This window comes from Ictidomys tridecemlineatus, chromosome 15 (genome assembly GCF_052094955.1).
Source record: "Ictidomys tridecemlineatus isolate mIctTri1 chromosome 15, mIctTri1.hap1, whole genome shotgun sequence".
In the NCBI taxonomy this organism is placed as follows: Eukaryota; Metazoa; Chordata; class Mammalia; order Rodentia; family Sciuridae; genus Ictidomys; species Ictidomys tridecemlineatus.
In genome coordinates, this window is record NC_135491.1 from 15,329,513 (window position 1) to 15,357,193 (window position 27,681).

General features: G+C 45.9%; 1 protein-coding gene across 2 annotated transcripts; it reads right to left on the minus strand.

Annotated features, from left to right (window-relative positions):
* Nucleotide 1: 1 nt before the first annotated feature.
* On the minus strand, nt 2-27,681 carry Spint2 (serine peptidase inhibitor, Kunitz type 2). Of its 2 annotated transcripts, XM_005340492.5 has the most exons (7): nt 27,127-27,677; nt 7,755-7,925; nt 4,562-4,621; nt 3,308-3,361; nt 2,224-2,385; nt 1,904-1,942; nt 2-565 (listed from the first exon to the last, which is right to left on the minus strand). In XM_005340492.5, the coding sequence occupies exons 1-7, from the start codon at nt 27,230-27,232 to the stop codon at nt 399-401; spliced, it is 759 nt and encodes a 252-aa protein (XP_005340549.2). In that variant the 5' UTR covers nt 27,233-27,677; the 3' UTR covers nt 2-398. The 2 variants fall into 2 exon arrangements, with proteins under 2 accessions (XP_005340549.2, XP_077888261.1); XM_078032135.1 differs by lacking the exon at nt 7,755-7,925 and having other exon boundaries at nt 27,127-27,681.

Below are 27,681 nucleotides of genomic sequence, written 5' to 3' on the forward strand. Positions count from 1 at the left end.
ATTCACTTTAAAAGGGAAGACCCTTTTTTATTAAACTTACATGTTTTGTTTTCTTCCTTTCAGAATCCTAATTTCTTAAAAAAAAAAAACCATTTTGTTTCTATTTAAAAACAACAACAACAACAACAACCATGAATCAAACAAACCAAGGAAACTATTAAAACATTGCTTTCATGGTGGGCAAGGAGGCAGTGGAGTTCAACATGAGCATAGAAAACTACACCTGGGGCACAGAAAGAAGTCACCACCGTGGGATGTGGTGGTCGAGAAGCAGCGCTTCACCGTCCAAGCAACAGACAGACCGAAGCCCTAATGATCTCACAGATATAATCAATCACTCTAGTTTTAAAAAAAGCACACATTCTCCCCTTTCCCCCGTTCTCCTGGCGACAAGGCCTTCACAGAACATATGTGTTCTTCACCAGCTGCTCCTTGTCATCTGCCGAGCTCCAGACAGTGCGGAGAGCACGCTCCTGCTTCTTGCGTGCTATCCGGATCAGGCAGACCACAGAGGCTCCCAGGAGGAGGATCAGGACCATCACAAACAGACCTGCCAGGACCACCGCTGGGGACAAGATAGGAGACCAGTGAGGCAAGGAGGCAGAGAGGAAGCAGGCGGCTCCCCAGGGACACACGACAGCCTTGAGTGAGCAGGACAAGGAACAGAACTTCTCACAACCCAGAAAGGGCTTGCAGAACTGGAACTAGGGAGACAGCCTGCAGGGAGGTCACCAAGGAGAGCCCCTGAAAAGAGGAAGTGCAGTGCCATGTGCACGCGGTGGCTCTTTGTGCTCCTCCTTTTTGAAAAACACCACTTCTACTCCAAACCCCCAGCCACCAGTTGGGGCAAACTGTATGGGATCCTCAGGCAACATATGCACACCAGGGGTGCAAAACGCATACCTGTAGTGTGTAACATAAAACCCCAAAGGTTCCAAGTCCACACATACTCCTGGCCAGCAGAGAAAAATGTGACCCTGCAGGTGCCCAAAAGGTCTGCTGGTGGAGTGACGCCAGGGTGGAGCTAAGGGTACACCTGGAGCAGGCGCTGGAAGGGACCCAGGTGCTCCTAATTGCTGGGTAGATGTAACAATGGATCGATTGTTCGTCCCACTGCTTAGTGAGGATGCTTTCTTTCTGGGCAGGGCTCTGTCTAAGGTGTGTGACTTCCTGTGCGGCCACTTGACTTCCCCTCCTTCACTGGCTAAAGAACTTCAGACTCTGGCTTTGGAGCATTCCCCTGCCCACCTCAACCCGCACCCTGACCAACTCTTAAGGCCTGGGCAGCTTCCCACCCCCACACCCGGGAAACCAGGTTCCAGTTTCTAGAACCAGGCAGACTTGCAGGCCAGGTCTTGGCTCCTTGGCTGGTAAACAGGTCAAGAAAGAGGTCAAACCAGTGTGGCAAGTCATCTGTGCCAAGATTCTCAACTCGGGCTCAGAAACAAAAGTGAGAGGATGCTGAGCCTCCACGAAAGCGAGACTGCTGGGGGACAGTGGGACTGGCCTGTCGCTCATGCGGCTCTCCTCTCTGGAACCCCTGACCAACTGTTTATACCTACAACAGCAGGGCTCTCTTCAACCCTCGGGTCAGCCTCAGGTGGCAGAGCCCCCAGGCCTCGTGGTGGAGACTCGTCCTCACCCACCCCTAGCTGCCTGGGCAGGGAAGGCCTCTGGAATTACTGACTCACACCAGCCTATCTGTGTACAAAGTGTGCTGGACGAATGGCCACCACATGTTCCAATCTCATGTAAGGACAAGAGCTTTCCACCAAAAAGATATTTAGAGTGAAGATAACGGGGGCAAGACAACACGAGCCTGAAGAAACCGCAGCTGAGCAGACGGAGTTCAGCGGAGGAAGGAAGACGGTAGGCAGCTGGAGGACAGCAAGAGGTCACTAACCTTTGGGGCCAAGGGGCAGAACAGGGTACATCTCCTTTCCTGGAAGAGAACACACAACTCTTGAGAGGTCAGCTCACACCCTTCCCAGCTCATGGAGTGGCCACCAACCCAGGCTGCCCCTCAGGCTCCTCAGCCTTGGGGTCCTCGCAGGGAGCTTTTTCTGAGGGACTTCTAACTGTGGGGCTGAGGCCTTGCCATCTGGTGGGATCCAAAGAACAGCCTTCCCACAGGTCTCTTCTGAGGGAAGGAGAAAGGGACTCGAGTCCCTGGGGAGGGCCAACCACCTAACTCTGTCTTGGACTTGGGTCGGGTGGACGCACCAAAGCAGCGCTGCATGCAGGCCTCCTTGGAGAGATAGCTGTTCTTATTGCCCCGGCACCCTCCGTAGATGAAGTTGTCACAGGAGTTCTTCTCAGCATCATAGTACCAGCGTAGGAAGGCTGCCCGGCAGGGCCCCGTGACGGCCTTGGCAGCGCAGTATTCTGTAGGCAAGAGCAGGAGCGCCACAGCAGCACCAGTCAGCAGGACCCCAGAGAAGGGGAAGAGCTAGAAGGTGCCTCAGCAGACCCAGTGGAGAAATTTCCATGGAGAGCTCTCTCAGAGTAAAGGACCTGGGTGAGTTACACAGGGCCACTCTCCCAGCTGCCGCTCTGCCCTACATCCTCACGTAGCTTCTTCACAGCCAAGACTGGGTTCCCGTACAGATGACGCTACGGGAAAGGTGCCAGGGACTCTTCCCAGCACAGACTCAGACTCCACCAGATCTGTCCTGGACCCTCACTGCATACCCAAGAACTGTGAGGTGGAGCTGCAGCAACTCGCCCACAGTCCCACAGCAGGTGGGAGGCAGAGCAGAAGGTAAATTCTAGAACTCCACTCCACTCCCTTTCCAGTAAATCTTCTCCCCTGGCACATCCTTTCTCTGCTAGCGTGGAGCACCTGCTGAGGACTGTCACCTTCCATCCTAGTCCAGAATGCTACTACCCAGAAAGGCCAAAAAGCTCTGTTCTACTTTTTTTTTTTTTGTACTGGAGACTGAACTCAGGGGGACTCAGCCACTGAGCCACATCCCAGCCCTGTTTTGTATTTTTAGAGACAGGGTCTCACTGAGTTGCTAAGCACCTCGCTGTTGTTTAGGCTGGCTCTGAACTCGCAATCCTCTTGCCTCAGCCTCCCGAGCCTGAGATTACAGGTGTGCATCACTGCGCCCAGCTGCAATTCTTTTACTTTTCTTATTTTTTTTTTTTTTTTTTTTTTTTTGCAGTGATGGGGGTGGAACCCAGGGCCTCATGCAGGCTAGGCAAGTTCTCTACCACTAGACCCCATCCCTGGCCCCACCTCAGTAGATGACTTAATTGCCCCTTAGCAAGAAATCATGCATAATTTTTCTTTAGAAAGTTATACCTTCATAGTTGAAAACATCATCAGAGAGGTCATCAGAATCCTGCCTTCTGGGAACTGAAACACAAACATCTTTGTCAGGGAAGCTGGGATGGACACAAGACACATGTCCTAGTGGGGACTAAGTCTATAAGGGCCCACTAAGAGAGCAGAGACATAAGTGTCACCTTTAAGGAAGGGTGTGGACCACAGCACCTCCTCCTAGTCAAAGCACAGGACAGTGTCAGTGAACAATCCCACCACCTAGAGATCACTATGGAAACTGACCCAGACACCATTTCCGTTGCCATCAGGACAGTGTCGTTCCCACTTTCTGATGCAACTAGAAATTTCATTCTCCTGGGGAAATTTTTCTGAAACAGGATGGAAACCTAAGTTACCATGGCGGGACCAGGTTATGGATGAGCTTGAGAGGCCAGCCAAGGGAGTGAACAGTGCATCCAGGCAGAGAAGTGCCGGAAAAGGTACAGGACTCCTGGCCTAGCACAACCGGAAAGCGACTCTAGCTAACCCTGGCTGGCATGCTGCAAGCCAGGCGACATCTCACAGCCACCTAACTAAAACATTCTCATGTGGCACATGTGTGGCACTTGTGTGAGTCAGAGGCAAGGTCCAGACTACAATTAGTGTGTGGGCACCCCGGGATTTCTTCCTTGAACGGGTGGGGCACAGTGTCCCTCCCTCCCTGCATGGCAGGTCTCTCTGCCCCGCCCCCAGCCCACTGCCTGGGGATTGGTCCCTGAGGTGCCTTTGCTAGTGCAGGTACCACTCACCCAGGCTCCTGCTGCAGAGTCCTTAAGCATAAAGGAGGAGTGGGGCGGCTGCTGTGAGCACTACAAAGCAAGTTAAGCCAAGCTCGAGATCAGGAGTGCAGCAGGCCAAGAGGCGGGCAGGCGGCAAAGGATGGAGCCAGCAACACAACAGGGAGCAGAGGAGGGAGAACAGGCGAGAAAGCTGGGGTGGGGGAGGAGACAGCATAGCGGGGCGAGGCCTGCAGGCAGGGAAGGACCTGAGTCTCCTCTGGGCAGCCAGGAAGCACCACAGAACCCTTAACCCTTCTGTGCGCAGGACAGGATAGCTCCCCAGTGGCAGAATGTCGCAGCCCAAAGCCGGCTGCCCTGGCAGAGCCATGTTTACCGATTCTGAGCCAACAGGACCAGGAGGTGGAAGCCCTCTACAACTCCCAAATTACAATGTCCTTTCTCAACTGCCATCCAGGTGGCCCTCATTCCCTTCGGGGTCTTTTTAAGAACTTACCACTTGGGACAGAAGAAGCTCCTCCATTCCTACTGGAGTCCAGATCATAAATGGAATTTTCTGCAAGGGAACAAATAAACAATGCAGAAGACAGTGCACCTCCCCGCTGTGTGTGAAGAAAGGCCAGCAGGTGTGGGTGGTCTGGTGCCCTCAGGTGCTCCTATCCTTTTTTGGTTCTGGGGATGTAATCAAGGGTTCTTGACCACTGAATCACATCACCAGCTCTTTTTATCTTTTGAAACAAAGTTGCTGAGGCTGACTTTGAACTCCCGATCCTCCTGCCTCAGCCTCTGGAGGTGCTAGGGTTATAGGCATGTGCTGGCTCATTTCTTCTGTGGGTGGTGTGTTCAGTCGCATGATTGATTTTGACATGAAGAACCCAGGCGGGCTCTGAGAATTCAACTTTAAGGAAATCAGAGCAAAGACATACTGAGTGACTTTAAAAAGCAGAGAGGCCGGACAGAGGCCAGCCTGGGCAACTTAGAGAGACCTTGTTTCAAAATTAAAAAAAAAAAAAAAAAAAAAAATTAAAAGGTTAAGAGGCCTACAACGGTGTAAACTTAAAGCAGTGCTAGGTGTGGTGGCACACTCCTGTAATTCCAGCTACTCAAAAGGCTAAGGCTGGGCTGCAGCTGGGGCTCAGCAGAGGAGCACTTGCCTAGCATGTGTGAGGCACTAGGTTTGATCCTCAGCACTACATAAAAATAAATATATTTTGTCTACCTACAGTTAAAAAATATTAAAAAAAAAAAAAAAGGCTAAGGCTGAATGATCACAAGTTCAAGGCCAACACAGGCAACTTGGCAAGACCCTGTCTCAAGAAAAAATAAAGAAAAGGGTGAGGACATGGCTCAGTGGTAGAGTATACGCTTAACTTGTGCAAGGCCCTTGGTTCAAACCCTAATACTGCCTAAAAAAGAAAATAAGGTTCAAATGACCAGTTTTATGTGAAGTACCTTTTATTCCCCCCCCACCCCACCCCCACCACCACCACCACCACCCCCGCAACAAGTTAAGGAGGTGGGTGAAGAGGCTGGCTGGTCTGGGAGTGACCTTGGAGAGGATCAGGGCTGGCCTACCTACCCTAATGCCACTGACAATCACCTCATAAAACAGCTCCCCTCATTCTGCCTCTCTCCCCACCAAGCAACCTCCCAGCAATCTGCCTGAGAGGCTTGCCTACGTGGACTCAAGCGTGGGCAGAGGGACATGAGTGTTGTCCCCTAGGCGTTCTAGTTCTCATTATAAATTAATAATCATTCTTATCTGGCTCCCCAGAGCTCGCCTACCTAGGAGAGCGGACACGCTGGCAAGAACTCCCAGGACTGTGGCTCTGGCAGTTTCCAGCTCTTCTCAGGCTGCTGTGAGAGAACCCGAGAGTCACAGCTGGTGCCACACATGAACTTTCTAGGCCCCTGCAGCTGGCGCCAGGCTCTGGCCCAGCTCCAAGAAGTCAGCAAACCTGCCTTCTCCCAGCAAAACACAACCCTTGCCCCAAGTAGCAACGTTTCTTCTTACACCCATTGGTCCCCTGTGTGTCCCCAACACCTCAATCCTCCTCCTGAGAAGATGGGGAGAGCACAGCGGTAAATTTCCCCACATGGCATCATTGCTGATGATGGAAAAATAAATGACATTTCCCTCAGTCGCCATCTTGGGAAGTTCCAGTTACCCCCGGAGATGAGGGACTGATCTTTCTGATCTCAGCTCACACTCTGCCTCCTCAGCTCTCCAGATTCTTGCTGAGAGAAAGGCAAACTGCTCCTCAAGGGGTACACTGCTGGGTTGTGTGCTCCTGCACTGCTTTAGACCTGAGGTTACAGCCAAGGCCACTTTTGTTCTCTCTTTACAAACTTAAATAAGCTTATCTGATCTCTGAATGCATAGCTCAAAGCAAAGAGGGATTATAGCCAGTGGGTGACAAACACCAGAGCACCAGACAAGGACAGGCAGGGCAGGTTCAGGGGCTGACAGTAGGTGCTGAAAGGGCAACACAGTGTCCACACTGAAGAGCCACAGCCTCAAAGCCAAGTCAGCTACATGAGCCTGGCTTGGTGGCACACACCTGTAATCCCAGAGGCTTGGGAGGCTGAGGCAGGAGGATCAAGAGTTCAAAGCCAGCCTCAGCAACAGTGAGGTCCTAAGCAACTCAGTGAGACCCTGTCACTAAATAAAATAAAAAATAGGGCTGGGGATGTGGCTCAGTGGTCAAGTGCTCCTGAGTTCAATCCTCCTTCCACAAACAACTAAAAAAAAACCTACATGAAGTCATATACTAACATTAAGATAGTGCTTATAAGACTGTCTGGCCAGGGCTGGGGCTGTGGCTCAGAGGTAGAACACTTACCTAGCATGCATGAGGTACTGGGTTCGATCCTTAGCACCAAATAAAAATAAAACAAAGATATTGTATCCACACACACACACACAAAAAAAACTGTCTGGCCAATCACGGTGGCCCATGTCTGTAAACCCAGCAGCTTGGGAGGCTGAGACAGGAAGATCACAACTTCAAAGCCAGTGTCAGCAAAAGCAAGGCGCTAAGGAACTCAGTGAAACCCTGTCTCTAAATACAATACAAAACGGGGCTGGGGGTGTGGCTCAGTGGTTGAGTGCCAAATTCCATGCCTGGTACCCCTCACCCCCCAAAAAAAGTGTGTCTTGGCAGCCCCATCTTCGGGCTCTGGAATACCTGGGAAGGATCAGGTCCCAGGATGCCAACACCTCCCTGCCATTAGCTCTCAAGGAGTCCTCCCAGGCTGGGGGTGGCCAGGGCCTGCTGGTAGCATGTTAGGTTTTTATTTAACTGTTAGGCTGTCAGGATCAACATTATCTTGATCCCACGACCCACATTCCAGTGTTAACTCATAATTTAGCTGTATGAACTTTTGTGTCATTTGTCCAAGAGCTAAAAATAACCCAAAGGCCCAGGGAATGGAGGGCAGCCTGTGAGCAGGTTGAAGGTTCCATCCTCCAGGACTGTGCAGGCGGGCACCTTCAATCAGAAGAGGTCTGTTCTCCCTTTCAGGAAGAGGAGGTGAGGCCTGTGAGGCTGCTGCACACTGAGCTAGTTTGTTCTGCTTTTTAAATCTCTGGAAGGTTCTGCAGTGAAGCAGCAGCATACAGCAGAGAGTGTCCACATCCAATAAACTATTTTTAAACAGTAAAATTTCCCATACTATCAAGGTCTCACCTGTAACACCAGCACATTTCTCAAGACACTCCTCCTTGCTCTGGTAATTGTTGTCATTCCCTTCACAGCCACCATACACGAATGGCTGGCAAGACCCTTCAGTGACATTGTACCACCATCTGGGGATGGAGGCCCGGCATCGCCCCACCACCTTCGCAACTCGGCAAAAGTCTGAAACACAAAGCAGAACCCAGCTGCTGTGACAGGGCAATATGGCTTCAAAGGACATGCACATTCCTGTAGGAGGAGGCCCACAATCTTCCTATCTCCAAGAGCACCAGAGCCTTAACATCCAGCCAGTCCTTCTGTGAACTGTTTCTAAAGCCTGAGCTGCCTTCAGGCCTGCTTGGTGAGTCCTTCCTTGTACAGGAAGAACCATGTCATCCAGCAGGAGCCATCCACCCACTTGGCTGTGGTTCGGCTGTGTACTGCTTCTGCCCCTGGTCCCCCTTATCAAGACATACACAACCAATACAGAAAAATGACCTGCAAAGGCAAACACAGACTCCAGGACCCTTGTGGATGCTGTGCCACGTAACCAGGCCAAGGGGAGCTTAGCCCTGAGAGATCAGAGCTGGCGAAGTGGGGCTAGGAAGGAGATGTGCTGCTGGTGAGTACAGCACCTTCCCTAAGTTTTTCTGTCCTCTCCCAAACCAGACAGGCCACTCAAATCACAAAAGCCTTAGAAACAACCTTCCTAACTCTAGTTATCTCATTGGCAATGTAGGCCACACCACCATTGTTTCCACTTGAGCACAAGAAGATAGACCTGGGTTTCAAGGAGTCCCAAAATCTGGCCCTATTCTAATCAAAGGGAAATAAAAAACAATGTTCTAAAACGCCAACCAGATTATTTGCATATAAAAGGCTAGAGGTTGGCCTCTCAGAAAGGGAGAAAAAAAACTAGCCTAGAAGAATCACCTTTCTCTGGATGACTCCCAGGAAAGGAAACCACCAAAAATAACTTGATCATTGGATTCCACACCTCCCTGCACTCTAGTCCCCACTAATACTGTTCTGCATAGGGTCCGCACAAGGGGGCTTGATAACCAGGTCTCCATGCAAGCATCCAGGGTGGCAAACATAGACTCCAGGACCCTTGTGGATGCTGTGCCACCTAACCAGGCCAAGGTGGGTCGTTTTACCCCTCTCTAGTTGTTTTGATGTTTGCCTGGCTTATTTCACCAACTGGGAATAACCTCTGAAAGCATACAGGACTGCTGTGTCTCTAAAATACTCCCTGATAGGCACAAAACCAGATGTTTCTCGAAATACCAATCTCTCCATGAAGAAGGCTGCTAATGTACAAGAAGCACACTCCCTTCCCCAGGAGCTCCCACACAAGCCAGGAAGTCCCAGGTAACTAACTCGCAGAAAAGGCATGTTCCCAAGCAGGAAGTTATCTAAAAGCAACCATCCATTAAATCAGTCAAAACGCTCCTTATCTGGAGGTTTCATGTGAATGAAATCACACAGTATGTCCAGAAAAGGCAAACTGACTGGGACAGGAAGTGGACTAGTGATTCCCTGGTGCTGGGGGTGGGCTGGGCAGTGACTGCAAATGGACACAGGGATCTTTGGGGGATGATGGAAATATTCTAAAATTGGACTGTGGTGATAGCTGCATGAATCTGTAAAATGTAAAAATCTTTGGAATGTATACTTAAATGAGTGACTTTATGGTATGTAAATTAAAAACAAAAACAGGGGACCTGGTGCAGTGGTGTGCCTCTGTAGCCTCAGCTGTTTGGGAGGCAGAAGCCAAAGATTTTGAGGCCAGCATGGGCAACATAACAGGACCCAGTCAACCAGAACCAGAATCACCTGGTTTCTACCTGCAGCAGGTACTTTTGCCCAAAGGTCACTCAACAGAGGATTAACAAGGCCCAGGGAAAACGGCCCAAATCACACCCCACACCCGTCAAATCCCAGAGGCAACACCGCTATCCGCACAAGACAGAAAGGACCCACTGGATTCCGCTACAGTCCCAAACTGAAAACATCACCTATGCAGGGAGCAGCCAGTAGCAGCCACAGCCTACCAAAGGCCCTGCCACACTGAGCACCCTGGCAATCACTCTGCTTTATGTCAGTCACACTTTCTAAGCCGTTACTGGTAATAAAAAAAACTTGAGGGAGGAATTGTTTGCCTTAAATGGATGAATCCCACAGTACATGAATTAAATCTCCAAGCAAAGACCAAAGTCCAGAGGGAGGGGCCGATAAAGCTCAAGGCAGCCAGGAGGGAACCACCAGACACCACAGGACCATGGCATAATGGTAGAAATTGGTGGCTTTAAAAAAGCAAGGGTGACGGCTACATGCTAGGTGCTGGGAAACAAAAGCCTAGAGTATATAAAGAGGAAAAACAGGGGCTGGTGCTGTAGCTCAGTGGTGGAGCGCTTGCCTTGCTCATGTGAGGCACTGGGTTTGATCCTCAGCACCATATAAAAACGAATGGAGGCACTATGTCAATGAACAATTATAAAATTTTTTTAAAAAAAGGTGTGTGGGGGGGACTAAAAAGATCTACGTAAGGTTGAGTGAATTCTACTGCCCAGAACATAGCCCTCATGTTATAGGTTCAGATCTGCAGGTGTACCATGGGCCATGGGCATGCTGACAGAGCTAACAAGGAACAGGAAACCTAGACACTCAGTAACAGCATCCAAGAAGAAAACCCACCGTGGAGCACAAAACCCACACGTGTTTGCCAGCACACCACCTGGGAAAGCAGGCTGACATGCAGCAGGTCACTGGGAGCCACCTGCTGTCGGAATGATGATGTTAGCTGAATAATTCTAGTGCTGTTCTCGCCAAGGGGACCCAGCAATGGAACAGAGGCTCCCTCAGACCACTCCCAACAGCATCAGGGTCTGCCTCAGAGACACCTCTTATCACAGTGCTGCCCAGCACCCCACGGGACTGCAAAACTTTGGATGTGCTAGCACCTGCTCAATCTGTTCTAAAGTGCTGCACACGAACTTCCCAGATCCAAAAAGCAGCCTTGTTTTCAGGTTTGCTTGGGCAAGGAGAGAAGAAAGGACTTCCCTGATGTCCCACAGGCAGACAGAAACATCTGTATTAAGAGAAAACTCAAGAGGGCTGGGGCTGTAGCTTAGTGGTAGAGTGCCTGCCCAGCATTTGTGAGGCCCTGGCTTCAAGCTCCCATTTAGGAAAAGACTCCTTTCTGTGAGTATGAAAGGAAGTGTCTCAAAATGAGGAGTGTCTTTTTATTTTTTTAATATATTTTTTTAGTTGTAGATGGACACAATGTATTTATTTACTTGTTTATTTGTTATGTGGTGCTGAGGATCGAACCCAGTGCTCACACATGCTAGGCAAGCACTCTTCCACTGAGCCACAACCCCTGCCCCTCCTGCCTCAGCCTCCCAAATAGCTAGGGCCACAGGAGAGCACCACTATGCCTGGCTACTAAATTGCTTTTAAACTTGTATGGCATGAACCTTTATTCTGTAGGCTTGAGAGAAATGAGGTCATGGAAAGCAATTTTGTTTTAGTCTGTGTATTTGCTTTAAAGGAGGCAGTGTTCCGTCATAAAACACATACAGTCTTCACTTCGCCACAAATAACACCAATGTACTTTTTCTTTCATTGCTCTCCAAAAAGCTTTTATAAAAGCCAGAAATATTTTGGTATTTATGATGATTTCTATGATTTGTCATCTTTATTAAAAAATTTTTTTAAATTAAAATACCGTGGCAGATTCAGATTAAAAAAATGAGCAGGCATACAGATGCACCCATCATCCCAGGAACTCAGAAGGCTGGCAGGGAGAATCAAAAGTGTGAAGTGTGCCTCAGCAACTTAGTAAGGTTATCTTCAAAATAAAATGCAAAAAGGGTTAAGGATGTAGCTCAGTGGTAGAATGCCCCCAAGTTCGATCTCCAATACTGGAGGAAAAAAGAAAAGAACTGAAATGAAGAGCATTACTTACTTTTTGACATCCAATTATTTGCCTCCACCTAACATTATGCCACTCATGTTATGTGCCTATTTCTAATGGTCACAATAAAAGTAAACCATGGGGGCTGGGGTAGTGGTTCAGTGGTAGAACACTTGCCTAGCATGTGTGAGGCACTGGGTTTGATTCTCTGCACCACATAAAATATAAACAAATAGAATAAAGGCATCGTGTCCATATAACTAATGAGAAAAAAAAAAGTGAACCATGGCCAAGGATTACGAGTTCAAAGCCAGCTTCAGCAACTTATTGAGGTCCTAAGCAGCTCAGTGAGACTCTTATCTATAAATAAAAATTTTAAAAAAGGGGCTCAGTGGTTAAACGCCCCAGGGTTCAATCCCTGGTACCCCCCTCCTCCAAAAAAAAGAAAGAAAAAAAAGAAAAAAGAAAACGAACCACAAAGCAACACCCCTACTTTTTAAATAAGGACTCTGAGCCTTGGGGTGGACAAAGTAAGGCAAACAATAAATAGAGCTGGGGTCTAAATTTCCACTCATCTGCTCAGAGCACTTGAGAGCTAAGGTAGGGACCCTTCAAAGGCAGCAGAAATACAGAACTGAGCTGCCTAAAAGCCAAAGAATTCCTCAGGGCTGTTATCACAGTCTGAGGGCTCACCAAGGCCAATTCCCTTCTTCAGAGGCCTCTTTGGGGCCTGGTTTCAGTCACACTTAAAGGACAGGGTCACAGACAGCAACATACCAAAAGCACTGGACAAGGCTGGGGGTGGGGGTGGGGTTTGGTTGGACATAATTTCAGGAAGTTATTTCTTTATGAGTTCTTCTATTAAGAAATGACAACAGGGGCTAGGGTTGTGGCTCAGCAGTACGGTGTTCAGCTGGCACATGTGGGGCCCTGGGTTCGATCCTCAGCACCACATAAAAATGGATAAAGTAAAGACATTGTGTCCAACTACAACTAAAAATAAATAAATTTATATATATATAATAATAATTTATATATATATATATATAAAAGAAAGAAATGACAACAGCCAAGGGCAGTGGCACACACCTATAATCCCAATACCTTAATGAGGCATGAGAATCACAAGTTCAAAGCTAGCCTCAGCAACTTAGCAAGGCCCTCAGTAACTTAGTGAGACACTGTCTCAAAATTTAAAAAAAAATAAAAATACTGGGGATTGAACCCGGTTACTCAGGAATGCCAGGCAAGCACTCTATCACTCAGCTATTTTTTTAGGTGTAGATGGACACAACACAATGCCTTTATTTATATGTGGTGCTGAGGATCGAACCCGGGTCCCGCCCATGCTAGGCGAGCGCTCTAACACTGAGCCACAATCCCAGCCTCCTAACCTTACTTTTTAAAACTCAGTGAAACACTGTCTCAAAATAAAAAACAGCTCAGTGGTAAAGTGCCCTGGGTTTTTTTTTTTGTTGTTGTTGTTTGTTTGTTTGTTTTAAAGAGAGTGAGAGAGAAACAGGGAAAGAGAGAGAATTTTAATATTTATTTATTTTTTTAAATAAAGAATTTATTTTTTTATTTTTTTAAAGAGAGAGAGAGAGGAGAGAGAGAGAGAATTTTAATATTTATTTTTTTTTAGTTTTCGGCGGACACAACATCTTTGTTTGTATGTGGTGCTGAGGACCGAACCCGGGCCGCACGCATGCCAGGCTTGAGCCATATCCCCAGCCCAGTGCCCTGGGTTAAATACCTGCTAGGAAAAAAAAAAAATGTAACAATAAAAAAAATAAATAATAAATCATTGGTCTTAGAATACTACTGAGAAGCAATCATGAATGATATGTCAGGTCCTATTTCTATGCTCACAAATGCAAAATTAAGTACATGTCTTCAAAACATAAGCAAGGGCGAGGCATGCTGCATGCCTGTAATTCTAGCAACTCAGGAGGCTGAAGCAGAAGGATGATAAGTTTGAGGCAAGCCTAGATAACTTAGCAAGACCCTGTCTTAATTTAAAAAGTAGTGGAGATGTAGCTCAGTAGTAAGCACCCAATTAAAAAAAAAAAAAAAAAAACAGGAAGAACAGGAAGAAGCTGCGGGAACTAAATTTGGAAGTACTCATTTCATAATATGTAAAATAAAAATGGAATTCATCTTTAGAAAACAGTAGCATTCTTTTACAAAAGCATCAAAAATGGTTAAAATCACATATTATCTAGGTTGAAGATGTAGCTCAGTTGGTGGAGTGCCTGCCTTGCATGTACAAGGCCCTGGGTTTGATCCCCAGCACAAAAAACAAAACAAGAAAACAAAAACACATATTATCTAAAATATGACCCTAACTTAAAATCCTGGCAGGCATTTTGAACATTGGCTATTATCAAATTGGGAAACAGACTGGTCTTCTCAACTACTAAATGATACCATGGAAAACAAGTTTCTCTGGTTCTGCAGTCACTAGAGCATTAACCAATGCATCCAGTCGATGGCTCAGATAAATTCACTCAACATAGCCAGCTTGAATGATCTGCTGTCACCTTCTAACAAGGATATTAGTGGAATTTTTGGCTCCGGGGCACTACCAATCCAATTTTATTTTACAAGCTTGAGAAGATAGTACCTAATCATTCTTCAAAAAGGCAAGTTGGAGCCAGGTCTGGTGATGCAGCCTGTTTATCCCAGCTACTCAGGCGGTTCACAAGTTCAAGGCCTCAGAAACTTAAGGAGATCCTGTCCCCCCAAAATAAAAAAGCACAGCTGGAGTTGTGCCTACTTGGTTGCAAAGCACAAATTCTACATTTGAAAGCACTAAAACATGAACAGAAATGAAACCATATATTTCTCACTTCAATCCTGCCTGTTCTCCCTCTCTCCAAATTAATGATCAACTTGAACTTGTTGTTATCTTTTACTCATGTTATTCATTCAGAGTATGTTATTTTATTTTTTATGTGTGGTGAAGGGATTGCTGGGGATTGAACTCAGTAACTCAGCATGCTAGGTAAGTGCTCTATCACCGAGTTACCCTAGTCCCGAAGTTTTTAAAAACAAGCAAAGATAACTTTCCTAGGGTTCTAGTCTTTAATACACTTTTTACTCCCACGGGTGCTAAAAACTGAAGCACAAGGTCTTCTTGTCTGATATACATGACATTTCCTGGGATTACAGGCGTGCACCACCACACCCAGCTCTGGATCATCTCACCAGCCTGAAGTCCATCATGAAGAGGTCCTTCGGCTATTTCCACTCTGCCCATCTGTTTTTTGTTTGTTTGCAGTACTGGAGACTGAATCTAGGGGTGCTACTACTGAACTACATCCCCAGATCTATTTATTTATAGACAGGGTCTCACTAAATTACCCAGGATGGCCTGGAACTTTCAATTCTCCTGCCTCAGACTACCAAACTGCTGGAGTTACAAATGTATATCACTATACCTGGCTGTTTTGTTTTCATTGTTATTTTTTGAGGTACCTGGGATTGAAACAAGGGGCACTCTACCACTGAGGTACATTCCCAGCTCCCCTTTTTTTGGGGGGGTACTAGGGATTAAATTCAGGTACACTCAACCACTGAGCCACATCCTCAGTCCTATTTTGTATTTTATTTGGAGACAGGGACTTACTGAGTCACTTAGCACCTTACCATTGCTAAGGCTGGTTTGGAACTCAAATCCTCCTGTCTCAGCCTCCCAAACTCCTGGGATCACAGGCATGTGCCACCATGCCTGGCCCCAGTCCTTTTTATTTTTTCTTATTTTAAGACAGCGTCTCACTAAATTGCCCAGGCTGGCCAGGCATGCTGGCGCACGCGCCTATAATCCTAGTGACTCTGGAGTTTGAGGCAGGAGGATCTCAAGTTCAAAGCCAGCGTCGGCAATTCAGTAAGGCCCAAAGCAATTTAGCGAGACCCTGTCTCAAAATTAAAAATAAAAGGGGCTGGGGACACATGGCTTAGTGGTTAAGCACCCTATGTTCAATCCCCCCCAGCACACACTAAAAATAAATAAATAAATACCCTAGGCTGGCTTTGAACTTTGGATCCTCCTGCCTCAGCCTCTAAACAGCTGAGATTACAGGTGTGCCCCACCTCACCCAGCAATATCTGTTTCCTCTGAACATGGTTCAGGGCCAAACAGTAAATACAGGCAGTAACATGTAGTGCTGGGGTCAAGCAAAGCAATCTTTCAATCAATGGAGACTGCTTCATGGCCTTTTCAAAGCTGGGTGTGATGGGGCATGTCTATAATCCTACCTACACAGAAGGACTACAAAGTTCAAGGCCAGCCTGCCTAATTTAGCCATACCCTCAGAATAAAAACTGAAAAAGGTATGTGTGTGGGGGGAGTGGTTGTCAAAACATTATTAAACTTTGTTACAAGTGTGAAATTAGTATTTAGTACACAGTAAGCTGAATTATGAGAATTAAAAAGTGTTTAATTTCTTCTCCCCCAAAGAACAATGTTTGTAGTATGATTCTCAAATGACACGGAGGCAGCAACACTGTAGTCTTTTCTAGATCTGCACTGGCTTCCAGCATTTTATCCTTTGCTCTTTCTGTGTTCCTAAGAGTTGCTTCCCTGTAGGTGTCTACTGGCATGACTTGCTTTGGGACATCACCCACAAGTAACCTTCCTGGTTTCTGTGAAGTAGTCACTAAACTCCTCTGGCCACATAGCCACAGCCTCTGAAATGGCATCAGTGTCAACATTCCCACAGCTGGCTGGTCTTCTGTTGCTTCACTTATGCTTGGCTGGAATTTCACCTTCAGAAGTTACCACTTCTTCTCTTTGCTGCACTCTTGGGTTTTATCATAGGGACAAGGAGACAAAACATGAAACTACACGCTTCTGCTGTGAAATATGAAACAAGGGATGACACGCAGTGGTCAGGCTCTATGAGACTACTTCTCACTAACACGGGTATAACTGAGATCTGAACAGCCTGAGATCTGAACAGCCAGCAGCTGGCAATTCTACTTTACCCAAATCGTCACTGTGGTAACTGAAATTTGAGCTCTGCTATTAGGGGTCAGAGGTAATTTAATGGAGTTGGAAAATGAAATTCATATGCTGAAAACTGTGCCTTTATTGTAGCTCTGTGGGTCACAGGGTGTCTGTTGCAGCTGTGCTCATCATGGCATAAAAAGCACCATAAACAATATGTAAATAAATGTCCATGGCAATGTTCCAATAAAACTTATTTATGGACACTAAAAACCAATTTTATAAAATTTTCAAATGCCACAAAATGTTCTTCTTTGGATTTTTCTCAACCATTAAAAATAAGTAATAATCAGACCTCTCACTCACAGGCCACATTAGAGGGCATTACAAGCTGCAGTTTGCCAAGCCCTTCTTGAGAGAAGGTTTACAAGAACACTGCTCAGAAGGACTCTCTAAGTCTCTTCTGTGGGACCAAACCTATAGCCCAGATTCCTGGGGTTCATATTCCTTAGACCACACATTCCTCAGGTTCTTCCTTTGCCAAAAATGCTGCAGCACACCTACTCACTGCTAAACACTACTCTTCAGAAAAGCCACCAAAAGGAGGTTATTTGCTACAATAATCATCAAGTATTTGGTAATCGTACTTTATACAGAAAAGACAGATAACAGGCCTTCTCAGTATCAAAAGGAAAAAAAAATGGGGCTTGGTATATAGCTCAGCGGTAGAGCATTTGCCTCACACGTGTGGGGCACTGGGTTCGATCCTCAGCACCACATAAAAAAGGATAAATAAACAAAATAAAGGTATCATGTCCATCTACAACTAAAAAAATTTTAAAAGGGGAAAAAATTCAAGAATTACAAAAAACACGGGCAAGGACAAGTATTACCACATACACAAAGGGCTTGGGTGTTCACAGATTTAAAACAGCTGAAAATTTATCACCATGACATCTTGTTTGGCTAAATAAGACACCCACAAAAGGAAATACTTGGAGCTGTTAAAAATAGGCAAATATGCCAAATGTGATGGCGCAAGCCTGTAATCCCAGCTACTCAGGAGGTTGAAGCAGGAGATCAAAAGTTCGAGGCTAGCCTGATAAACATAGTGAGACCCATCTCAAAATATAAAAAAGCAAGCAGATTTTAGAGGCTTTGAAGATAAAGCTCTGATTATGGAACCACCATGTCCCTCTGGGTTAGGGTGAAGGCTGGGAATGTTAGACAACTAAGACATTATAAATGGGCCTAAATTGAGGTGAAGGCCTTCCTTACGTGATTCATATGTATTTGAACCTAGTTAGCACCAAAGTATTTCTTGGTTTGTTTGTTAGCAAATACTACCCTTTGGCTGGGCATAGTGGTGCACATCTGTAACCCCAGCTGCTCAGGAGGCTGAGGCAGGAAGATAGAAATTTTGAAGCTAGAGTTGGGTGTGGTGGCACAAACCAAATCCCAGCAGGTTGGGAGGCTGAGGCAGGCAGATCAAAAGTTCAAGGCCAACCTCTCAGTACCTTGTTGAGGTCCTAAGCAACTTAGCAAGAAAGACCCTGCCTCAAAACAAAAAGATCTAGGGATCTGGGGAATCTGACTCAGTGGGTAAAATGTCCCTGGGTTCAAACCCTGGTATTAAAAAAAAAAAAAAAAAAAAAAGGAAGTACTTTGAGGTTAGTTAATTCAGTAAGAGTCTGTCTCAAAAAAAAAAAATAATAATAATTAAAAAAATAACTGTGTGTGTGTGTGTGTGTGTGTGTGCTGGAGAAGTAGCCCAATGGTAGAATACCCCACTAATGCAAAAAAGAAAAAGGAAAAAAAAAAAATTGCCTTTTGTGATCTCCTTCCTTCCCTCTCTGCTGTGGAATGCCCTATTAATCTTGGGCTACAGTGCAGGGGATTGAACCCAGGGCCTCATTTATGTCAGGCAAGTGCTTTACAACTGGGCTACATCCCCAGATCAATCTTGGGCAGTCTGGGAGAATTAGCACACAGAATCTGTAACTTGAATTCACTTGTAAATAACAAAGTAAGGAGACAGCTGGCGCTCTTCCACGGGCCCCATACTGCAAGCTTGCAGATTCATTTTTTTAAAACTATGCAAATGGGAAGTTTTTCTCTAACACAAACTACCAACATCCTAAGTGTTTTGAAGATTAAAGGAGCTTTTAATCCATTATAAGTGCTTAAAATGATATTTGGCAAAATATTTTTTTTCCAATACTAGGGAATGAACCCAAGGCCTCCTCATACATGCTAGGCAAGTGCTCTACCACTGAGCTACATTCCCAGTGGCAATAGCTTTTTTTTTTTTAATATTTATTTTTTAGTTGTAGTTGAACACAATATCTTATTTATTTTTAGGTGGTGTTGAGGATCGAACCCAGGGCCTTGCCCCTGCTAGGTGAGCGCTCTACCACTGAGCCACAACCCAGCAATAGCTTTTAATAAATAGTAGATGCTGTATTTTATGAACACTAGAATTTAATTTAGGAATGGAGGGAATGAAGATGAAGAACAAAACATTTCACTAAAAGTGCAACCAAACATGGTGACTGAGGACATCAAACCATGCATCACCCATCCCCTGATTTTCTTGCTGCACAACCATCTGCAGAGCCTCCAGGGATCAGAATAAGAAAGGACAAACAGCCCAGAGTGGTGTCACATACATGTAATTCAGTGACTCAGAAGGTTGAAGTTTGAGGATCCCAATTTCCAGGGCAGAATGAGCAATTTAGTGAAACCTGTCTCAAAATAACAAAAAGGCCCGGGGATGCAGCTCAGTGGTAAAGCCTGTCTGGGTTTAATCCCTGCACCAAAACACCATCAGAGGTGGGGGAGGGCTGGGGATGAAGCTCAGCGGCACAGTGGGAGTAAAAACAATTATGTTCTGCTTACCCATCTGAACACTGAGTGCCTTCCTAAAGAATGAGAAACACAAGGTTTGTGTGAATGAAGATTACAGAACACCAAGGAGGTACTCAGGCTGTTTCTGGCTTTTGCTTTTAAGATGGGATTTTGCTGCGTTGCCCACGCTGGTCTCAAACTCCTGGGCTCAAATGATCTTCCAAACTCAGCCTCCCAAAAGGCTGTTTTAATTCTACCAGGCAAAATTCCAAAGCTTTTTTATAATCAGACTTAGTTTACACTGCTCTATGAAGCCACCTATTTTGGTTAGGTGAATAAATAGATTGTACATATTTAAGCGCTTCAGTTTCCAGTACAGAAAGCTATACTACCTATCTATCACCTCTAGGCTTGGGTGTCTGCAAACTGTCATTATTAGGACAAATAATTCAGAAACTCTAAAACAACCTCTATTTATGAGGTAAGAACATTTACAATGACAAATCTAAGTTAAATTATTAGGGTTATAAAATCTTGGTGTTTTAGATATAAAATTTTGACATGTTTAGGTATGAAATTTTACATTTCATAAACTATCAACACAAAGCAAACCACTACTCCTATCATCACTTCACATTTATCACTGAAAAAGGACTATAAATTCTACCCTTACCAAAGTCCACAGCAAGAACTGAGTAGCCCATCAGAGTACTTGGAAGGAAACAAGTTGTTCCAAGTCCTTCCCATGCTATGAATTCATTCAGGGGTTCTTTTTCTTCTTCTTTTTTTTTTTAAGCTGTCAATGTTTGTTTGTTTATATGCTGATGCTGAGAATCAAACCCAGGGCCTTTTTTTTTTTTTTTAAAGCTGTCAATGTTTGTAAAAATGAATGGGAGTTCATAACCCACTTAAATCAAATGTACGAAATATGATATGTCAAGAACTATGTAATGTTTTGAACAACTAATAATAAAAATTTTTTAAAAAATTAAATCTTGAAAACTAAAATAAAAATAAAATTAAGTTTGACAATTCAATGAAAGAAAAAATAAGAAATATCTTGAAAGTTAGGCAATCTCAAAAAACCAAATACCAAATGTTTTCTCTGATATAAGGAGGCTGATTCATAGTGGGGTAGGGAGAGGGAGCATGGAAGGAATAGATGAACTCTAGATATGGCAGAAGGGTTGGAGGGGAAGGCGGGAGAATGGGGTTAGAAATGATGGTGGAGTATGATGGACATTATTATCCAAAGTACATGTATGAAGACACGAAATGAATTGGTGTGAATATATTTTGTATACAACCAGAGATATGAAAAATTGTGCTTTATATGTGTAATAAGAATTGTAATGCATTCCACTGTCATATATAAATAAAAAAATGAAAAAAAAAATAAAGCTGTCAATGGTTGTTTATTTATTTATTTGTGATGCTGAGAATAAAACCCAGGGCCACAAACATGCTAGGCAAGCACTCTACCACTGAGCCACAACCCCAGGTTCTTAACCTTTTGTGAAGCAAGAACCAGTTTTGAAATTAGTGAAGGCTAATGAAACTTGAACAATGATTTTCAACCTTTTTTTTTCACCATCACTCCTCTAAGGAGCTTCTTTAGATACTTTTTTTCTAATCAATCCATGAAATTTTATTATTTTAATTTACGCATTTATTTTTCTAAAGCCATGGACCCAGAACCCAATTCAGAGTCACTGTGAGCCAGGCATAGTGGCAGACATCTGAAATCCCAGTGACCTAGGAGGCTGAGGCCAAAGGATCATAACTTTGAGATCAGCCTTAGCAATTGCCTTAAAATAAAAAGAACCGGGAATGGAGCTCTGTGGTAGGGTGCCACTAGGTTAACCCCCATACTACCAAAAAAAAAAAAAAAAGGTAAAATGGCTTTCAATGAAAATGGATTTCAAATAAACTTCAAAGTAATTAAACTTTTAAGTTCCTGGGCCTCAGCATCCAACATTCTGGCATTTCATTCTCTCACAAGAAGTTTTCCAAAAAAATCTTGACAGAAACAGCTTGTGAAATATACTCGTGACCAGGATCATACAATGAACCCATAATCCATACTCCGATGCTTCCGGAGTCATCTGCAAAATTTTCAGTAGTCCTATGCCCACCAGGCCAAAAAGCCTCCTTGATTGACGAAGTCATTTCAGTGCAACCCCTACAGGGAAACTCATCCCTTATCTGGCCTACCTGTTGGCTTCAGAACAGACAAAAAGAGGCTTAGCTGCCTGGCCAGCTACCCTAGGACAAGCCTGAGTGTGCACGATTTCGACCACAGGTAAAATGAGGGAGAGTGAAAGAAGTTTGCTTTCTCCATCCCAGGCTGAGCAAAGGAAACAAATGTTTCTGTTGGAAAGAGGCCACTTTCCCTTGGTGGACCTAAAGTCAAGGCCCTCATCATCCTGTAGGGACTGTAAGAGCTCCCAAAGCTCGGCTGTCGGCAGGAAGCATAGCAACCCTAGGGTACTCACCTCATGGCACTCACACCACCTCCCACCCCCCCAAACACACACACGCTCACCTGACTGCACTATCTTCCTCTCATTTCGGCGAAACAGCCAGGCGTGTGTGTTTTTGTTTAGTGTTCTATTTCAAGAACCTAAAACAGTGCCTTGGCACTTGGTGGGTGCTCAATAAATATTTGCTGACTACCCAGGCATTGTGGCACACACCTGTAATCCCAGCTGGTGGGTAAAGGCTGAGGTAGAAAGTTTAAGGCCCACCTGGGCAACCTAGTGAAACCCTGTCTCCAAAAAAAAAAAAAAAAAAATAGATGGGATGTAGCTCAGAAGTAAAATTTTCTTGAGGTTCAAATCCCAGTACTGAGGAAAAAATTGTTGGCTATATCAGTGAATAAGCATGTCAACATGACTTGCCTTCAAGCAGGTCAAGCACCTCTTCCATAAAGGACAAATGTTACATAAGATGTTGATCAGCTACTAACTCTAGGCACACTGTAGCTCTTACATGTCATCTTAAGTTTGACCACCTGTACAACCATCTGTGGGAATAAGGAGGAAGAGAAAGGAGTGGTGCCTGACGTACACCCTGGAGATTTTCTGGAAAGTCCACCTTGGGTTGAAGGGCTGGGAAAGCTGTAATTAACCCAAGAGGTTAATGGAAACTGAAGATTCACGTGGAAGCCAGTGGAGGTTGTGGAGTGAATGTTGACTTGCCAGGCTCCAGTGGAAATTCCCAAGAGCAACCCACAAAGAACCCTAAGTCAAGTAACCATTAACACAAGCTGATGCCCAAGGCCAGGCAGAAAGTTACTGGCAGCAGGAAGTACACCTAAAGGATAGCTCCTAAAGCAATTTCCAAGGTTAAACTGTGAAATATTGTACTGATCAAAAGTATGTACTTCAGGGCCTTTAAATATCAGGATTTAAGCTGAGAGTGGTGGAACACACTTGTAATCTCAATTTGGGAGGGTGAGGCAGGAGGATCACAAGTTCAAAGCCAGCCTCAGCAACTTAGAGAGGCCCTAAGCAACTTAGTGAAACCCTGTCTCAAAAAAAATAAAAAGGACGAGGGCTGGGATTGTAGCTTAGTGGTAGAGCACTTGCCTAGTATGTGCGAGGCCCTAGGTTCCATCCACCGGAACCATTTATTTATAAAATAAATAAACAAAATAAAGCATTGTATCCATCTACAACTAAAAAATATTTTTAAAATAAAACAAAAAATAAATAAAAAAGGTGAGGGATGTTGGTCAGTGTTTAAACATCCCTGGGTTCAATCCTTGGCATCAAAAACAAAACAAAAAACCCTAACTATCAGGATTCATCACATGGAAAGAAGAAAAAAAATTATGCCTATTTGTATGACAAAAGTTTTTTTTTTTCCACCTTCCTTATAGCACTAGTACTGCACAATTTCTAAAAGCTGTTAGGTATTATCTATCTCTTCTACTAAATAAAGCATATCCTCAAGGTGGGGGATACATCCCAAAGGCCTACAGATATAAAAGGTGGGCAAATAAATTAGGCACAGTGGTGCATGCCCGTATTCCCAGCTACTCTGGAGGCTGAGAGAAATAAAAATATTAAAAATGGGTTCAATCCCCTGTACTACAAAAAAAGCAGGCAGGTAAATCTATATACATAATTATAGACTGGGGGAGAAGCATATGTCCTTCCCAAGAGGCTCTGGGCTCCAGTCCATGAGTGCCATGTGGGAATATAGGCCTGTGTTCTGGTCAGGTTCTACCAGATCTATTTTTCAGGCAAAGCCAAAAGCCAAATGTCTTAAATAAGAAATTCCTGACTCTGCAAACCACCCAAGTCACCAAAACATTATATGAAGCTTCTCAGGAGAGGCCACTTTCTTTGGAATACAAATTTGTCCCTGATTCTGGAAAAATCTAGCACAAGACAAAGTTTCCCTACTTGTCTGCAGGTTTGGAGTCAGGAGGACTCTTCCTCCAGGCCTTCAAGTGTGTACCTGCCACACTCCTCCCACTGCCCTCCACCACTCAAGAGCCTCACCAACATGGTCAGTCTCAGATCAGGATACACTGATCACAGACAAGAAGTCCCAGAGTTTGACTCAGGAGGCAGAGGCAGGAGGATCACAATTTCGAGACTAGCCTCAGCAACTGAATGAGACCCTTTAAACTAAGATTCTGTCTCAAAATAAAAAATAAATAAATAAAAAGAGTTGGGATGTAGCTCAGTAGTAAAGCATTCTTGAGTTCAATCTCTAGTACCAAAAAAAAAAAAAAAAAAATACACAGCCTGTTTTGTCCTATCTCCATCTCCCAATTCCTGGACCCTCTGGATTACCTTTAGCAAAAGCTCGCTTCTTCAATTGATTCTCTGAACATTCTTTTTTTCTTTTGGTGGTGGCACTGGGCATTGAACCCAGGGCTTTGTGCATACGAGGCAAGCACTCTACCAACTGAGCTATATCCCCAACCCTGACTCTCTGAACATTTTTTTTCAATATATTTTTAGTTGTAGACAGACACAATACCTATATTTTATTTCATGTGGTGCTGAGGATCAAACCCATGCCTTACATGTGCTAGGCAGGCTCTCTACCCCTGAGCCACAACCCTAGCCCCCTCTCTGAACATTCTTGTCAGACTGTTCACTGCCCACCTTGTGTATCCTCTGACCCACGTCCCTACTGCTCACTGCTCCACAATCTTTATTTGGGTTCACCACCTCTCAGGCTGTTTTTAGCAGGCAATATCCAGACAGATGATCCTCTGGCCTCAGTTCCTGACTTTCTCTCCTCCAGTAAACTTGTCCTCCCAACTCCTCAAATCTTACAGTCACCCTAGACCTTGTCTCCAACAACACCAGGCTCTTCAGAACCATACTTTCATTACTGCAGTCACCGCCCACTGTGTCCTACTCTCTAGTTCATTCTCCCTAGAACCTCAACTGCAACAAGCTGTTGGCCCTACCATCCTCATGTTCCTCAGCCTGCTCGCATCTTTACCCAGAATAAGTTCCACACCAGGGGGCTGGGGATGTGGCTCAAGCCGTAGCGCGCTCGCCTGGCATGCGTGCGGCCCGGGTTCGATCCCCAGCACCACATACCAACAAAGATGTTGTGTCCGCCGAGAACTAAAAAAATAAATATTAAAAATTCTCTCTCTCTCCTCTCTCACTCTCTCTTTAAAAAAAAAAAAAAAAAAAAAGTTCCACACCAACCATTATAATCACTCCCTTAAACACAAACACATTCCCTATTCTCGTCTCTCCACATATTCACCTGGCAGCACCTATGCAGTTCCATGTGCCAGGAGAAACACCTCACTCAGCAGGTGGCCTTTTTTTCCAATTGCTTTGGTTTTCTCTGTGTGAGAAAACCAAAACAATTGGACTGCTTCCTGCCTCAGATGAAGTTGTTTGAGCTTTCAAACAGCACTTCAGATAAGTGAGGGCAGCAGTTCACCCAGAAAGACACTAGAACTTCTGAAAGGTCAGTAGGTCCAGCCAATTGCAGCCATCAGGGGAAAAGTGGGATGGGGAGGGGGAGACATGAAGAACAGAGAGGTCCTCTGCAGTCAGACCTGGCTTTGTCAATGACTGCTGTGTAAGCAGGCCTGTCATGTCACCACCACGCCACGCCAGGTTACATCCAGGATTAAACAATACCTACAAGCTCAGAGTAAGCTGTAACCACATGTAGTCGCAGGCCAAGTAATTGGAGATAAATCTTAACATTTCTTTATCTGAAAAAGCCCAGAATTGACAAATTCTGATTCATACTGTGACCTCTAGGAATGTGCTTCTCCCGTTGGCACCTGACAACTTGGACAACTTTTAAATTTCCTCCCTGCCTCAACAATAGGACAATTAACCGTTTTCCAGAAGTTACCACAGGGGATGAGGACCTAGCAGGCACACATCCTGCTTCCTTTCTCTCTTTTCACCCAAAGTGCTGGCCTGCCTGCACAGCCCTGGGCCACCTGGTTCCTGCCCACTTCTTCCACCTCTCATTTTCCCCTTTCTCACTTCGGCTCCAGCTGTGGGGGTTCCCTCTTTTCCTTGAATATAACAGGCTTGTTCCACACTCAAGGCCTTTGTACTCATTCATCCAGAAAACTGAACACTAGTGTCCAAGGTCTTTGTGTGTGGCTGCCACTTCCTCATTCTTCATGTCGGAGCTCAGATGCCACCCTCCTCAGAGAGACCTCCCCTGACCACTGGAGCTAAAGGAACCCCCATCATCATCAGATGATGATGTTCCTGTATTTCATCCTTTCTGTTTACCTCTTAGTCATTTAATCTTATGGTCAGTGCTCTTTATTTAAACATACACCATCTCTCCCACTCTACTACCAGCTCTGTGAGTGCCAAGAACCAGGCCTATGGAATCAACTGTTGTCACCACTGCCAGCAGTTTCTGACACATGGCAGGGATTAAGTTCGCTGAATCAATGGATTCTTCTTCCCAGAGAGCTCTTTTCAAAACCCTTTGGTACTTGTCTGAAGTGGTTAAGGTTATAACAACACTTGAAGAAGCCAACCCCAGCGGCTGCTTGCCAATGCTGTCTAGCCGGAAGGCACCTTCGTCCCTGCACCTTGGCAAGGTCTCTCCCCTCCACCAGTTGCTCCTCTTCTCTTCCTTTCTTCGGCCATCACTGAGAACCCTTTCTTTTTGGCCACCAAACCTACTGCAACTGATCTAGAAAAATTTCTGGAGACTGTTGCCCAATATCCAAAGAGATGAGGATAGGGGCTTCTTCCTTGAAGCCAAAATTGCCACCAGGTCACCAAATGCAAGCCACAACCCTCAGAGGCCTTGTCTCCCTTGGCTTTCTTTGGCCGAGGAGCTTTCCGCTGTCACGAAGAGTACTCGATGCGGCTCCTCAACCCCTTCCTGCCACAGGAAGGGCCAAGGCCACTCCTTCTTGGTCAATACCCAACGTCCCCTCCCTCCTCCGAAGGAACTTTCCTGTCCTTGCTCCTCCGCCAGCCGTTCAGTCCCAAGGGCCCCCAGACCTCCTGAAGGACCAATCGCTAGGGCCAGCAGCTCGCCCTACACGCCCGACCACCCCCAAGCAGTCCCCAATTTCTCCCCCCCCCCATTTCCCAGGCCCAGACCCACTTCATCCCCGTCCCTGCCCCCCGGGCCCCGCCTCCAGCCCCCGCTATCCATTCCTCCCCGGACACCCATCAGGCCCTCACCGTGGATGCTTCGGCCTCCGTCGGCCACCTCGGCCCCGGAGAGGAGCAGCGATGCCAGCAGGGCGAGGAGCGCCCGGCACCGCCGCGGCCCACACAGCTGCGCCATGACGGGTGCCTTGGGATGCGCCGCCGAGGCCTCGAGCCGCAGGCCGTTGGCGTCTCGCGATCAGGTGCGGGAAGACCCTGGGCGCGCACGCGCGCTGGAGGTCCACAAGCTCAGGTGCGGTCGCCCCCCACCCCCCGGGATCCGCGAGGTGCCCACGGCTCCGAAAGTCCTTTCTCAGACCTTCGGTGACCGGACACTGTCTTCGAGCGCACCGCTTCGGCCCGCTTTTCACGCGTCCCTTTGCCCCTCGCGGTACTCAGGGACCCTTCCCAACTCAGAACTGCGCCACACCGCCAAACTCCCAGGGGGGCGCTAGAGCCAATGGCGGACGCCTGGAAGCGGCTGGAAGAAGGCAGCTAGGCAGGCAGGCGGGGCGCACCTGGCGAGGCGGGGCGAGCACAGCGCAGGCGCAGAGGGCCGGCACCTGAGGAGATGCTCCCCCGCCCTTG

Bases quoted from the DNA above. Each gene is read 5' to 3' on its own strand.
- Spint2 (XM_005340492.5), bottom strand. From the start codon at position 27,232: ATGGCGCAGCTGTGTGGGCCGCGGCGGTGCCGGGCGCTCCTCGCCCTG. The intron at 7,926-27,126 runs GTGAGGGCCTGA...TTTGTGTTTCAG, and splicing joins CGGAGGCCGAAGCATCCACG to ACTTTTGCCGAGTTGCGAAG. The intron at 1,943-2,223 runs GTGCGTCCACCC...GTTCTCTTCCAG, and splicing joins CTGCATGCAGCGCTGCTTTG to GAAAGGAGATGTACCCTGTT.